General features: G+C 41.1%; 1 protein-coding gene across 1 annotated transcript in view; it reads left to right on the forward strand.

The window, feature by feature from the left end:
- The first annotated feature begins 3,349 nt into the window (after positions 1-3,349).
- Positions 3,350-16,977, forward strand: part of LOC134575876 (disintegrin and metalloproteinase domain-containing protein 9-like) — a 48,043-nt gene continuing 34,415 nt past the window's right edge. The window contains exons 1-4 of the mRNA XM_063435320.1: positions 3,350-3,611; positions 9,847-9,938; positions 11,549-11,625; positions 15,319-15,397. Of these exons, the coding sequence (XP_063291390.1) occupies positions 3,563-3,611; positions 9,847-9,938; positions 11,549-11,625; positions 15,319-15,397 (297 nt within the window). The 5' untranslated portion in view covers positions 3,350-3,562. The remainder of the gene's footprint in view (positions 3,612-9,846; positions 9,939-11,548; positions 11,626-15,318; positions 15,398-16,977) is intronic.

The following is a 16,977-nucleotide window of genomic DNA, read 5'->3' on the forward strand; positions in this document are numbered from 1 at the left end:
GATGAAAAAGTTTTTAAGGTCTCAACCTCCCCTACTTCAAATGGTTAACATTAGGTTGCCTGAGGTGTCGTGCCCATTGAGCGTGGATAAGGATAAGATTTTTATGACGAGGGGGGAGGTGAGAGGAAGTGGTGATTAGGAACCACTCTATGTTTGTTGGCAAGGACGGTTGGGTCACTGTATAACACTATGTGTGGAGTCATATATGTATATATGTTAATTTATGCTTATTTATGTCTAACGTTTTTGGTTACAGAAAAAGAAGAGATTTAATAAATAAAGTTATGGATGTGTTATGCAGTAATTTAGTTTGTGATAATAAATGATGTGGCCTGTTTCATCTTTACTAAGTGGTTTGTCGTTATTGGGGGGTTGAATGGGGTTAGTTTTTGTTCTAGGTTGCATCGCGATTCCCCACTACGTACATACATGTACCAAAGGGGTATTTCCAAAAACAAATATTTAGGCCACAATTGGTTACATGGACTGTGTATTGGATTGCTGTATATTGCATTGCAACCCACATGGCCTTTGCAAAGTGGTCATCTAAAGTGGGGTGCTCGATCAGACCTGACAGGCATAGGATTACAGGATTGTTTTTAGGGCAGGGTTTCATCAAATGCCACCAGGGCCGGTGCAAGGATTTTTGACTACACAGACGGAGATGCTTTTTGCCACCCCTCCCATCCCATCCTCCCGCTTCAAAAAATACATCTTCACCTCTGTGTCTCGTAGCTCCCCTTTTGAATTTCTTACCCCCATTAGTGTTTCGTTTCCCCTCTTTTGAATGTCTTACCCTTTTGTCCCTTTGTGACTTACACCCCTCTTTAGTGTGTCTCTTACAACCCCTCTTATGTATTTCTTACTTCCCGCCAGCCCCTTTGTGTCTTTCTTACCCCCAGCCCCTATCTCTCTTTCTCCCATATAGACATAGATACAAGCAAAAATACATATATGCACAAATACAAACATACAGACACACAACCATACAAGCACACAGCCATAGTTATTCAGGCACACAGTCACAAAGATATACAGACACTCAGTCATAAAAGGCACACAATCAAACAAACACAGTCATACAATCTACACATACAGCTACACTGTCATAGAAACACAGACATACATTCACACAGACACAGGCACACAGAGGAATACAGACACAGACATAAAAAGACATACAGATAGGCATATAGAGACATACACACAAGACATACAGAGACATACATACACAGTAATACAGAGACATACACACAAGACATACAGAGACATACATACACAGTCATACAGAGACATAAAGGCTATATGTATGTCTGTGTATGTACACAGGATGGCTAAAAGATCCCCATCTGTCGTGCAACTTCAACAATGCTATGAAAGCTGGGGCTCTACCGATTCCCAATGCTTGCAGGATTGTATTTAGCACTGAGCAGTATTTGTGTGTTTGAATGTAAGCGTGATTTTGTATGGAGTATGTTTGTGTGAATGTAGGGGTGTGTTTGTATGTAGTGTTTGTGTTTGAATGCAAGCATGTATTTATATGTAGTGTTGACATTTGAATGCAGTGGTGTGTTTTTATGTTGTCTTGATGTTTGCATGCAGGGGTGTATTTGTGTGTTGGTGTTTTAATGCTGAGATGTATGTACATATGCACATACACTGCCACACACACACTGTGATACACATACACGAAGATACACACACTGACACACATGCAGATACACAGATACAAACACACAGACACACATGTACAGATGCAGACAGACACACAGATACACACAAACACTGACAGACATACAGATAAACACACACTGACATACAGACACACTGACAGACATACATATATGTACACACACCGACATACAGACCTGCAGATACACACTGACAGACATACAGATATACACACACTGATTGACATACAGACACATACATATGTATTGACAGACATACAGATACACACACACACTAACAGACATACAGATACACACAATAACAGACACACTGATAGACATACAGATACACACACAGACAGGCATACAGACACACACACATGCTGGGTAAAATATACACTTTTCTTGCCACTCTCCTGTTTCCTACCTTATGGGTTCAGGAGGGTGGCTTACCTGGGATCCAGAGTGCTGCCTGAGGTAGTTGGGAGTTGGAGGAGCTGGCCCTGCCCAGCCCCCCTCCTCTCTACCGTCTCCTGTTCTCGTGCTCCAGTCTTCTTGGGAGGAAGTTCTCCCATGCCGATGAGAAGGAGGTCGGCGGTAGCTCGGCCCCTGCTGAACACCTGCCACGCTGTGGGCTACAGGGGGAGCAGAGATTTGACGTGTTCATATCTCTGCCCCAATCCTCACAGTCCTCGGCACTGCAGAGTGGAAGGCAGGCTGGACGGATTTGCTGGCGCTCGGTCACGCTTCCCTCCTGCGGCCACCTGGACACTTGCGCCCCTGGGCCGGTGCGCCCTAAGGCAGCCGCCTGTGCCGCCTTATGGATGCGCCGGCCCTGAGTACCTATTACTGCCTCCCTTTACCCATCACCAAATTCATTCCCATATATAGATAGTTCTCAGTTCCCATTACCCATACTACACCCACGTTTTGATTCTGCGCTAGTTTTTCTCTCTATCCAGTGCCAAAATGACAGCTTTCTTTATCTATCACTATCTTTCCTCCTTTGATGATTTGTCTGTTTTCTTGTTTGCTTATCTTTGTCTTTTCCCCCACCTGTATCTGCTTAATTGTTGGAGGGGTTTTTGTACATTACAAATTATAATTTGAAGACCAAAGGAAGAAATGGACTAGGCTACTGAACTGGAGTGATGGCAAAACAGGCTGCTTATTTTCACATGCCCCAGGCCAAAGATAGCCTCCCTCTCCCTGTCTAACCCTGTTCCGCCTTATGTAACTCCATTGTTCTAACCGTATCACATGTTCTTACGTCACAGTTGCATTAGCAAACGTGTACTATATATATATCTATATAGAAAGACATGGATCATGTACTCTGCAGTCTGCCTTCCCTTCTGAATATGGCAGCATGTCTGTAACACTTTAACCTACTGAACTCTACCTTTTGTGTAATCTCCATGCATCCACTTCCATTCAGCTGTAAAGTCTTCATCACCTTTTGTTATTGTCACCTGCCAGTTGTATGTATTGTTTACCCAGGGTAAAGCACTGTGGAATATACTTATTGCAATAGGGAAAACCAATCATGAATGAAACTTCTAATAGAGGTGATAAATATACATGTTTTTAAATTGGTTACTCTTAAGAAATTATTTGAATTCAGCTACCGAGTTCTTTTATGGTATGTAAATTCCAGGACCATATGAGGTCATCTATGCTGTGTTGTGTGTTAACAGTTTGATCTATAACTTGCTAAACTGGTTCCTGCACATGCTTTCAAAGCTGGACAGTGACTAGAAGGTTTTAACACTCATTCTACCATCATAATGCAAAGCTGAAAGACATTCCGGCTCTTCTCGTTTCTGGTGTAACCCTGAGCCACAATGTAGGAGGCTGTGTCACAGAACACAAGGAAAAAGCTCTCTCCAGATATGTGGAAGCAAACTTCGCAGTTGGCTCTTCTGTGGTTCCTATTTTGGGGTGAGTTATTTAGATTTTTGGCTTTATTGATCTGTAACATAATCTACTACATGTGAGTAGCTGCGAGTGGTATGTGTAGATTTGAATGGTGTCTAGGTCGCTGTGAGTGTGGCAATGTGTGATGTTTGGGAAATACAATGTGAGAAGTAATGGAATTTCCATTTAGTACAAGATGGGAAGGGAGATTCTAGCAAGCTGTCCCTAAACCCAATATACCTAGTAGGGGGGTGGGGGGTTAAGTACTGGATGAGGGGATTAGGGGGTTAAGGCGGTAGTGATGGGATAGAGGCTGTAGTGAGCGAATAGAAGTTGTAGTTGTGGTGAGAGTCAGTGGTGGGAGATAGGGGCAGTAGTGGGGGTTCGGAGCTCTAGTGGGAGATAGGGGTTGAAGTGTGGGTTACACAGCAAGGTGTTAGGGGCTGTAGTAGGGGCATAGGTCACAAGTGGGGCATAGAAGCTTTAGTGGGGGATAAGGGACTGTAGTATAGGTTAGGGGCAGTAGTGCAGGGTTAGAATGGGGGGATAGGTGCAGTACTGGGGGGTTAGGACCTATAGTTGTGGGGCTAGGGGCAGTACTGGTGGTAAGGACCTGCAGGTGGTTAGAGAAGTAGGAGTTAGAGGCAGTAGTAAAGGATTAGGAACATTAGTATGGGAGGGGGGCGGGGGGTTAGGGGTAATAGTTGGTGCATAGGAGCAGTATCGGTAAATTAGAGGCTAAAATGAAGGTAAATTACCTGTAGTGGTGTTGTAGGGCAGTAGTGGTGTGTTATGGCAGTAGTGGAGTGGTTAGGACCTGTAGTGGGATGTTAGGGACAGTAGTGGGGGGAGGACCTGTAGTGGGGAGTTAGGGGTTGTAGTGGGGGGATAGAACTTGAAGTGGGCTGTTAGGGGAAGTAGTGGGGGGCTAGGACCTGTAGTAGTGTGTGCAGCAATGGCTGTGTTTCGTGTCAGCAAGTGTGTGTGTCAGTGAGTGTATGTTAATGTATGTGTATCAGTGAGAGCATGTTTTTATGAAAGTGTGTGTTGGTTAAAAGTAGGTGCCAATCACTGTTTGTCGTGTCAGTGTGCAGGGCCGGCGCGTCCATAAGGCCGCCTTGGGGCACAACGGCCCAGGGGCGCAAATGTCCGGGTGGCTGACAAGAGGGAAGCGCACGGCGCCCCTCTCCTGACAGTCACTTCTTGTAGCGTGGCCAAGCGCCTGAAAACCCTTCCAGCCTGCCTTCCTTTCTGCAGTGCCGCGGACTGTGTGGAGGGGGCGGGGATATGAACACGTCATATCTCTGCTCCCCCTGTAGCACACAGCGCGGCTGGCGGTCAGCAGGGGCGGAGCTACCACTGGCCCCTCTCTCACCGGCATGGGAGGACTTCCTCCCAAGAAGACTGGAGTGCAAAGAAAGTTTAGAGGAGAGGGGCTGGGCAGGGCCAGCTCCTCCAACTCCCAACTACCTCCTGCAGCACTCTGGATCCCAGGTAAGCCCCCCTCGTGAACCCACCCATTCATTATATACACACTACACAAACACACTGCATTAACTATACACACATTACACAAACACACTGCATTCACTATACACACTACACAAACACACTGCATTCACTATCTACACATTACACAAACACACACACTGCATCCACTATACACACTACACAAACACACTGCATTCACTATATACACATTACACAAACACACACACTGCATCCACTATACACACTACACAAACACACTGCACTCACTATATACACATTACACAAACACACTGCATTCACTATACACACACTACACAAACACACACACACTGCATCCACTATACACACTACACAAAAACACTGCATTCACTATACACACACTACACAAACACACACTCTGCATTCATTATATACACTACACAAACACACACTGCATCCACTATACACACAGTGCATAAACACACTGCATTCCCTATACACACAGTGCACAAACACACACTGCATTCACTATACACACAGTGCACAAACACACTGCATTCACTATACACACTACACAAATACACACTGCATTCACTATACACACACTACACAAACACACACTGCATTCACTATACATACAGTACAAACCCACTGCATTCACTATACTCACACTACACAAACACACACTGCATTCACTATACACACAGTGCACAAACACACACTGCATTCACTATACACACAGTGCACAAACACACACTGCATTCACTATACACACACTACACAAACACTCACTGCATTCACTATACACACACTACACAAACACACACTGCATTCACTATACACACAGTGCACAAACACACTGCATTCACTATACACACACTACACAAACACACACTGCATTCACTATACACACATTACACAAACACACACACAGCATCCACTACACAAACACACACCACCCTCATGGTCCTTATGCCGCCGAGCTGAAGGGGGAGGAAGGGGTTAAACGCTTACCATTCTCCAGCACCGGGCTCCCTCTGCGCTGGGGACTTTCCTCCCTCTTTTCTCTGAAACTGCTATGTTTACAGCTGCAGGGTTAACCCTAGATGGACCTGGCACCTAGACCACTTCATTGAGCTGAAGTGGTCTGGGTGCCTATAGTGGTCCTATAATAAAAAAAGGATTTGCAAAAAAATAAATAAATAATAAACATGTTCAGTTAACAGTAGATTTGTGTAATAGTTTATTTTTTTAAATGGTAAATGTACAGAATAACGGTATCGATAAGTTATCAGCTATCGGCCTGAAATTCACAGATTATCGGTATCGGCTCTAAAAAATTAATATCGGTCGATCCCTAGTTTGTATGACAGTGTACCTGTATGTGTAGATTGTATGACTGTGTTTGTTTGATTGTGTGCCTTTTATGACTGTGTGTCTGTATATCTTTGTGACTGTGTGCCTGAATAACTATGTCTGTGTGCTTGTATGGTTGTGTGTCTGTATGTTTGTATATTTGTTTGTCTATATGGGAGAAAGAAAGATAGGGGCGGGGGGGAGGGGGTGGCGAGAGAGGTAAATAGGGGCTGGGGGGAAGAAAAACACAAAGGGGCTGGCGGGGAAGTAAGAAATATATAAGATGGGTTGTAAGAGACACACTAAAGGCACAAAGGGTGAAAGGCACAAAGGGTGAAAGACACAAAGGGGCAAAAGGGGTATGACATTCAAGAAAGGGGATTTGAAACACTAATGGGAGTAAGAAATTTAAAAGGAGGGCTATGAGACACATAGGTGAAGATGCATTTTTTTGGGGGGTGGGAGGGTGGCAAAATGCATAATCGTCTGTGTAGTCAAAAATCCTCGCACTGGCCCTGCCAGTGAATGAGAGTGTCATTGGGTGTATGCCAGTGTGTGTGTACCAGTGAGAGCATATGGGGGCCCTTCTTTAAGACTGGGATCCTGTGACTCCTAGCTACAAACATGTAAATGCTACTATGATACTCTAAGCTATTCTCTTATGCTCCCCCCAATCCTGGGCCAGGACTATGCTAGGAGTACCCCTGTACCCCCTCAGGTACGTGGCAGGCAGTTAGCGGGGCAGCCCGAGTTGTGGAGTCCTGGTGAACAAGCTATGTGGGCAGCAGTGTGTCACTGTCTTCAGATCTCCATGCTCAGGGCTAGTGATCTAGTGATGGCCGAGGGAGTGTATCTTGTGTTCTCTCTATATGGAGAGCTACTGGGGCATGTGTAGGTCTGCAAAGGGCATTACTGATCCAGGGATGGAGGGTGGGAAGAAGTATGCAGGACACATAGGTGGAGCAGGACTGGAGAATGACAGACTTTTCATGTGATGAGATGGTGGCATATTTTTCTTTGTCTTTTTTTTTATTAAATCTCAGTTTTCAGGTTTATTTCCAGTGTTGGCCCTTTAAGATAAATAACTTGGTTTCATGTTGCAGTTCGGGCTCTCAGTCTCAGAAAGGTTTGTCATCACTGGTATAGATCATCATTGACCTTAAGGGTTAATGATTTAGCAAAATGGGGAGTTGGCTCACGTTACTTTCCACTGGAATCTTACTTCCTTGTACACAAGATAAAAATAACATCTTGCAGTACAGTATGAATAAGAAAAAGGTGTGATCTAACTAGTTTTATCATTTTATGTATTGCAACTATTTCCTAATACATTGAATGGGCCCTTGTGACTGTACTGGCCCAGGGCCCCATTCATCCACCTCTGTTGATATTAAAGGGAAACTCCAGTGCCAGGAAAACAATCCGTTTTCCTGGCACTGCAGGTCCCCTCTCCCTCCGACCCCCCAATCTCCGGTTGCTGAAGGGGTAAAAACCACTTCAGTTACTTACCTGAGGCAGTGACAATGTCCCATGTCGCTGCTTCTCCCGCCGCCGCCGCTCCTCCTAGTGATTGCGTCGGCCGGCAATGCCGCGCATACGCATTAGCGCTCCCCATAGGAAAGCATTGAAAACGAATTTCAATGCTTTCCTATGGGGATTTGAGCGACACTGGAGGTGCTCACACAGCGTGAGGACGTCCAGCGACACTCTAGCACCGGTTTCCTGTGCTATGATCCAGGAAGTGCTCTCTAGTGGCTGTCTAGTAGACAGCCACTAGAGGTGGAGTTAACCCTGCAAGGTAATTATTGCAGTTTATAAAAAACTGCAGTAATTACACTTGCAGGGTTAAGGGTAGTGGGAGTTGGCACCCAGACCACTCCAATGGGCAGAAGTGGTCTGGGTGCCTGGAGTGTCCCCTTTAAGGCATTTGTGTAATAACAACATTTAGGTGGAAAATGGTTTGCAGCCCTTAGAATCAATGGACCCCATGTATAGAGAATAAACTATCATAAACTGGCATATAACACTCTATAGGATTTTTAATAGTGGCTTTGTTGTCCCAATATTTAACAAACATGTGTTTGTTTGGTCTGAAAACAATAAAGAAATGTACTAAACCTTAAACCTCTAGCCACGACCAGCTACTTAACTTATTGGAAGATTTTTACTCTGAAAGTAAAACTAAAAATCTGACTATCAGACCCCAGTAGTGTAAGCAGGTAGTTCAATAAATCAGTTTGTTCATTAATGTTACACACAGAGAAAGCTCAGTTTGCTGTTCAATAATTGTAACATTATTAAAAACTTCTTTATTGTTTGTTTCTATTAACAGTATAAATATATATATAGAGATATAGATATAGATATAGATATATAATACGTCCTTGATAATTATCCCATTATTGGTGTTTCTTTTTCCAATGTCTCATTCTGTTTCATTGTTTTTGTATTGTTTAGTCTTTATGAAATACGTTTTGGTTTTACTTACAGTGCTATTACACTTTGTCATGTCTTATCGTATGTTAATTTTTAAGAACATTTCAATCATTTTTGTGTGGTTATATGTTTACTATTTTAGATTCTCTTCGCCTACTTCATGCTTTTTTTTTGCCTGTCTCTGGCCCCTCTGTCACTTACCTATATATGTGATTGTGTGTATTTGTATGTGTATGTACGTGTGCATATATATATATATATGTGTGTGTGTGTATGCGTGAGTATATGTTGTATATATGCATTCATGCATATTCTGGATGTGAGTACATGCATTCTGAATCTGCATAAAACATGTTTTGTTTTTTAACTCTCCCCTTTCTATTACCATCCCTTGCATTGTTTGTTTGTGGGGGATTTTCTCTCTCACCATCCTCTGTGAGAATGGTGTATATTTCCTATCAGAACTGTGCCTTATCTGCACCAATGCAGCTCTAACATCAGTATCACAACTCAACTTTATTTAGACTTGAAAAAGGGAGGCTCTCCCGAAAGCTGGTCATTCCAAATTCTGTCCAAAATATGTTTTTTTTTTTTTATTCTTTCTCTATAGTTCTCTTTTCCCCGTCTAATCTAGTTCTTTCTTTCTCATTTCTTTTTTCTCTATCGGTCCATCCATTATTTCAGATCACTTTCAAATATCACCCCTTTTTAGTTTTCCCCTTCATGCCTTTTCCCTGTTTCTTCCACAATCCCTCCCCCCCCTTAATCTTCATTTATATAGTTAATCATATATCTTTAAATGTACTCATCGATAATCTATATTCACCTCGCTAGTACTTACTCCTCCCTTTCTTTAAAGTACCCCCACCTCTTACTGTACCCCTCAATGTGCACATATATTGGAAGCCCAGAAGTATTTATTTATTTATTTATTTATTTTATAGTCCCTGATCTGTTAATGTTGGCTCATACTCTTTCTTTGTATTGCATCCCGTAGAGTATCACGTTTATGGACTCCCCGACCACGAGATTGTTTTCCCACAGAAATTGGTGAACAGAGAAAAAAGGAATTTAGATCCACATAATACGGTAAATCGTAACTTTTCTCGTTCACTAGACGGACGTTGTTAGGGATCTTACGATATTCTGTGTCCTTCCCTCATGTTACCATAACACAGTTCACTGAATATGATTTATGTAATGTTATTATTTTTATTCTTTGTATTTTGAAAGAAAATAGAATTTTTAAATTTCTAAGTCAGAATCTCTTTCTTATTAGTTGTCTTGTTGAGTTCTCTTAAAAGCTTATTGCGACATCTCTTGGATGATGAAAATAACTTTGCAAATATAAAACAGTTATTTTGTACACATCACATTGCTTTTTTTACTTAATATATTCTGATTGACATATATGACAGCCGCAGGCAGATTTATTGTGACAAAATTAACAGCAACGTTTCGACCTAACGAGGTCTTTGTCAAGCTTGACAAAGACCTCTTGTTAGGTCGAAACGTTGCTGTATTCCTGGCACTACCGATCCCTCTGCTTCCCCCCTCCCTCGCACCCCCATCCTACCCAGTAAATAAAGGGTTAAAACCCCTTAATTTACTTACCTTATCCCAGCACTGATGTCCCTCGGCGCTGGGTCAAAGCTCTGCCCCTCCTCCGTCCTTCGACGAGCGGGGTTTATTGCGCATGCGCAGAAAATGCCGCACCCACATTACACTACCCCCCATAGGAAAGCATTATTCAGTGCTTTCCTACGGGGAAGAATCTGAAGCTGGAGGTCCTAATGGATAATGCTTGGCTGTATAGGGAGAGGTATTAGCAGTAGAAAAAGGGAAGTGCTCATGCCATTGTACAGAACACTGGTGAGACCTCAGTGGGAGTATTGTACGCAGTACTGGAAACCGTATCTCCAGAAGGATATTGATACTTTAGAGGGAGTTCAGAGAAGGGCTACTAAACTGGTTCATGGATTGCAGGATAAAACTTACAAGGAAGTTTAAGGATCTTAACATGTATAGCTTGGAGGAAAGACGAGACAGGGGTATTTAAATACATAAAGGGAATCAACACAGTAAAGGAGGAGACTATATTTAAAAGAAGAAAAACTACCACAACAAGAGGACATAGTCTTAAATTAGAGGGGCAAAGGTTTAAAAATAATATCAGGAAGTATTACTTTACTGAGAGGGTAGTGGATGCATGGAATAGCCTTCCAGCTAAAGTGGTAGAGATTAACACAGTGAAGGAGTTTAAGCATGCGTGGGATAGGCATAAGGCTATCCTAGCTATAAGATAAGGCCCGGGACCAATTAAAGTATTTAGAAAATTGGGCAGACTAAATGGACCGAATGGTTCTTATCTGCCGTCACATTCTATGTTTCTAATGAGCTGAAGTGGTCTGGGTGCCTACAGTGTCCCTTTAATAGTTACAAACCGTTAAAAGGTTTATCGGGAGCTAACAAACGTGATTGTATCTAATTAATTGAGGCCAATGTCCGCACACAAACACCAATTCAATTAGATCTCTTCCTCCACACTGGAACATTCTGTTGATACCCATTGTCATGACATAAAAATGTCAAACAAAATATGTCAAGTAAGTACAAGCTAGGTCAGCCAACAATACAGTATATACAAATTGGAACTTTTAAAATGGACAAGATTAATTTAACATTTATTTTTCTTGCAGGATCAATGGGAGGAAAACGTATCTTACTCTATCCAAACCTCGAATGGTACTCTTCTGCTAAAACTACAAAGGAACAGGTACACAAAACAAAGTCAAATTAGATACATATTTTATTAAAAGATTATTTAGAGGAACTCTGTCTCCTTAACATTTTACAATTTATACTGACTGTATACATTTTCTTCACAGCTACTGTGAGGATATCTATGGGGTAATAAATATTAAAAATAATATTTTATAAACATTAGCAAAAATGTATTTAATAATTTTTATTATAAAAATGTATACATTGGCACGGTTTCCCCTTGATTGATTTAAAACGAAGAGTTACCCACTATTTTAACTCTTATAGACCCTGGAGTACGTTTTATTAGAGGATTTGTATTACACACAATAATCACAAATTGATTATAAAATATCATTTTTTGTGACAATAATTAATAATAATATGTAACATACGTGACAATAATCAGTGAATATTTAGGTATAACATAAGTATACAATATGGCAAGGGTTTTGACACAATTAAAGATAGCTCAATAGCAACAGTTATATCCATATAGATGCAATTGTCAACAAGATTTACTACAGGAAACTTTCAGCTAGACATTCCTTAACACAGAACACATCGCAGCATCCCACAGCACAGCTTCCAGACGTAACTTTGACTGTCAGTCTGAATCACACTGGGTTAACTCACTCACTGCTGGCTACAATTCTTGCAGGAAAAACACCTTTAATATTGCAATTAACAAATACAATATTTCCCCTATACCCCCTATTATTTGACGGCACATTCCTCACACTGCCTCCACAGAGCTACTGCTGCCGGAGATTAATATGGTTAAACCGCACCCTTACTGAGGCTGCCTTCTACTTAAGGTGGGAGTGGGGAAGTATACTTGAATACCACAAGGCCCAACAGATGCCGTCATCATGTTATCCTGGCTATCTCACATCAGGTGATTCTTCCCTCTTTTCTCATTTTACACTTAATAAAAAATTAAGGTGGAGCACCCTGAACCTGGGTGGCACGTTGGGGCGGTAGCGCAATCTATTACACCTAGCGCAACAGGTTGTGTTTTATTACTACTGTACTCATTTGCAACCTATATGTTTTTATGCCTGCCTTGAAGTGCTCCTAATGGTTTATGTCGGAAAATGTTGCTGATGCATGTGATATTGTAACCTTATAATAAATAAAGAATTAAAAAAAAAAAAAATACAATATTTCTCACACAAGAAATCAGTTTAACTTTTTTCTTTTAATCCAGTATGCCAAAAGAATAATTCTAATCAAAATTTTACATTGCAGATTATTTACTTTTCTGATTAATGATTAACTGCCCCTAATTTCAGATTGGTCAATATCTCTGGATAATAGCTTGATATGCTAAAAATGGCAAATTAACAGTAAATATATCGTTCACTTATTCCACCTGCAGGAATGGAACATGGAACCATATATTTCCTCAGCTAATTCAGATTTCAAAGATTTTAAATCTGACTAGCCATATCCAGGTATATTTCTGTTTTTTGTAAATGAAACCAGCATTTTTACCAGCTTTCTTGGTAGAAATCCTTTAGCTTTGGAAATATATTCCATGAATGGTGGGTGCTGGTATGAGTATGTTTTTAAATGGAGATTGTGAATTAGAGAATTATCAGAGTTCTGATCATTAAAGGATTCCAGATTCAGTTGGAAAAGACAGAGTTGGATTTTCATAGTTCCAGAATTTAGTTGGAAGAGATACAGAGAGTTAGATGTGTCCAGCTTTTGGTTAATGATCAAAGACCTCTTGTTCGGCCTTCCTCAATTTTTAAGGAAGAGCTTATCTTAACTTTCTTTACCTCATTAATTTAAAGTGGCCAATGGAATCAAGTGGGTGTATCTTCTCTATGGATTGTCATATAGACTTTGATCAATAGGTGGCGTTTAAACACTACAAGAAATTCTCATCAAGAATTCCAACTACCACTTTGTATAAGGGGTTAATAGAATTTCGTGATGCGGTTGACGTCATTGTTGTGTTACCTTTTATGGTTCATTTGTCACATGTCTGTCAATCTTCAAAGAGACTTCTCAGACATAGCGACTTTTTGGGCCATAAAGTATGATTTTGACGCATTTGGTCTCTGTTTCAACTTACTAATTCATGGAACCTTGTATCAATCCATTAAAGGACCACTCTAGGCACCCAGACCACTTCAGCTTAATGAAGTGGTCTGGGTGCCAGGTCCAGCTAGCTTTTACCCTTTTTTTTATAAACATAGCAGTTTCAGAGAAACTGCTATGTTTATACTAAGGGTTAAGCCAGCCTCCAGAGCCTCTAGTGGCTGTCTCATTGACAGCCGCTAGAGGCGTTTGCGTGCTTCTCACTGTGAAAATCACAGTGAGAGCACGCAAGCGTCCATAGGAAAGCATTATGAATGCTTTCCTATGCGACCGGCTGAATGCGAGCGCGGCTCCTGCCGCGCATGCGCATTCAGCCGATGACGTCGCGAGGAAGAAGAGGAGGAGGAGGAAAGCTCCCCGCCCGGCGCTAGAGAAAGAGGTAAGTTTAACCCCTTCCTCCCCCCAGAGCCCGGCGGGAGTGGGTCCCTGAAGGTGGGGGCACCCTCAGGGCACTCTAGTGCCAGGAAAACGAGTATGTTTTCCTGGCACTAGAGTGGTCCTTTAATAAAGTAAAATTAATTACTTTAGTGTTATCTCTTTCTGGTAATCCTGTGTCTCTTTTTTTTTTAGTTGCACTGTCTCATTGTGTGAAACTATGTGCATTACTTAGTAATGTGACAGCATGTGAAATATACATGTCTTTTACATACATTCAGCTAATATTAGTTTAATAATAACACATTTCCTTCATTGGGACTCTATCCATGAATATTCAATATTATCAACATAGGTGCTATACCAAGGGTCTATATCGATATAGATAGATAGATATAACAAAAAAGATTGGAGATCTAGCACTCTACCTTAATATAGTGTTAATCAAATTAACCAAGGTGCTGCACAGTGTAGGTATATAAAATGCAAGAATGAGAATGAGAGCACTCTTTGGATTTTGTTCAGGAAGTAATTTGTGTTGTAATCAAAGGATAAACGTTTCAACCCATATATATAGATAGATAGTTAATACAATGTTAAACAAAAATCTGCACACCAGTCAAGCCATAAGACTTGCTTTTCCTACTGAAATCACAAATTTGCAGTAATGTTACCACCGCAAAGGATTCTGGGTGGGCATATGCAAATTATTAACAAAGAATCACATTTTTGCCAAATTCCATTTTAAACATGGATTCCTTTGAGTCTGTGTTTGCTGTATACAACCATTTTGAATATATATGTATATGTGTCTGGGCTTTTTCAACCCCCCTTGTTGCAGACATAAGTTCTTGTAGAATCAAGCTTAATTCTGGTCAGTGTTTACGTTAGCCACATTTCAGAGTTCGAATGAATAGAGTTAGAGAAACAAAATGTGTGACGCCTTTTGTTACAAAATGGAGTAACATATGCTAAGTAGTGTCTTACAGTATACATTTTTAATTTCTATCTTACCACAAAATGTCTGCCAGTGAAGATATTCTGACAGTACACAAATCACACTATTGTCCACAATAAGACACCAGTTTTGTCATCTTTTTGCAATTCACAATGTTTACATACAGTAACTGATGCAATTAGAGTGCTCATTATAACTTTTTATTATTTTATCACCTTAAAAATACAGACATTAACTATATAACTCATTGGTTTACTGCAGAGGTTTTGTGAGTCCTGACTTTGAGCGATTTGAGTACCACACACATGGTGGATTACGGCCACTAAACCACACTAGACAGGTAAGTGTAATGACCTAAATTCTGTAGCAAGGGTTATAATCTATCAGTCGGAACCAGCTTGAGATATTTGTAATGTGAGTATAAATTGTGCACATGTAGAAAGAGGAGGCGGTTTAGGTGCTTGTTCAAAAATCAATTTTACAACATCTATTATGTATTAATTAAAATATCTCTAAAATTTAAAATATGCACGTAAAATATATTAACAATATAAAGAACAATTTATTCTCTTTTTATTGGTTTATTTTGTATTTCTTTTCTAAACTACTGTAACTTTTTAGAAATGTATCCAGTGAATTGTCTGCTGCTAATGTGTGTGTGTGTGTGTACACTCACCCACACTAGCCCTGTTGTGCAGTGATATGCCCAGGTACTGCTGAGCAATCCTTCCAGAATTGTGATGTGCCAACCTGGGATGGGGTTAGTGATGACATTCATGGAGAGCATGTTCTACTGATGCAGGCATACATGTTTCCAGCCTACGTGGCTGTTAAAAGTTTTCAGCTGACCATGGTATCTTCTACGGTTGGCCAACCTTCTATTGAGGAATTGAACAATTTATGGACAAACTATTGTTGTTTCAACCGGTTGAGAAGAATTAGACAGAGACAGAATTTCTTATGAAATCTGAAAATTCTTAATTTTTTTTTTTTTGTAATTCTTTATTTTCAAAAGACAGATATTACAGGATCGTATGCATTGCGCCGGAGTGGATCATGGGCTTACGCAGAAGCCAGGGTTCCAACATTCCATCAGTACAGATTTATAAAGAAGGATAGAGTGAGAGTTGTGATATGGTGATGGAATATTAGATTCCTTTTGTACGAGCCTGTTCTGTCAGGTTTTTCAACAGTTACATAACATATATAACTAAACAAGTTTAGGCTAATTTTTAGCGTTAGAACTATTAGAGTGAGATTGGGGTTCCGTTTTCTTGGAGTCTCTAACTCTTTTGTCGTGTAATAACAGCATGACTTGGTTGTAGCAGTAATTGTTCTTTGTGTAATAGTCAGTTTGCAGAGTTAAGCTGTTTCTAGTTAGTGGAATAGTTTACAGTGAGTTACGGGGTGGGGAAGTGTGCAGAACTTGTGGGGGTGGGGGTCGAGGGGCCCGAATGGGCGTTTCCTTCAGTCTCTATCTTATCTAACCTTCGGGTTGTGTTGTGTTCAATTTAGTGGTCTGGTTAACTGTAGTGTGGGTCCGCGGATGTCGTTGGTTGTGGTTGGGGGAGTGGGGAAGAGGGGGGATGGGGGGTCTTTTCCCCTTTATAGGGGACGGTATTGAGCGTGTTATAGGGAATGGTGATCTTCGTTATAAGTTGATGATTTGTTGTGGGGGTGGCATGTTTGGGAGCTTATGGTCGTGGTTGTTCGCTTGGGGTATGTGTGATTCGGATAATCTGTTGTGTTCTTTCCATGGTCTGGTGTCTTGGGGTGTTAGATTTAGAGGTGGATTAGAAGAGGAGAAGAAAAAAAAAAAAAAAAAGGGGGGGGGGTGAAGGTGGGGAGGGTCTGGTTCTTTGTGGAGTGTATTCTTCCCCAGGGTCTGCCCTTTTGTAGTTGAGGGGTTGGTTATCTTGA

Source organism: Pelobates fuscus, chromosome 10 (assembly GCF_036172605.1).
Source record: "Pelobates fuscus isolate aPelFus1 chromosome 10, aPelFus1.pri, whole genome shotgun sequence".
NCBI lineage: Eukaryota > Metazoa > Chordata > Amphibia > Anura > Pelobatidae > Pelobates > Pelobates fuscus.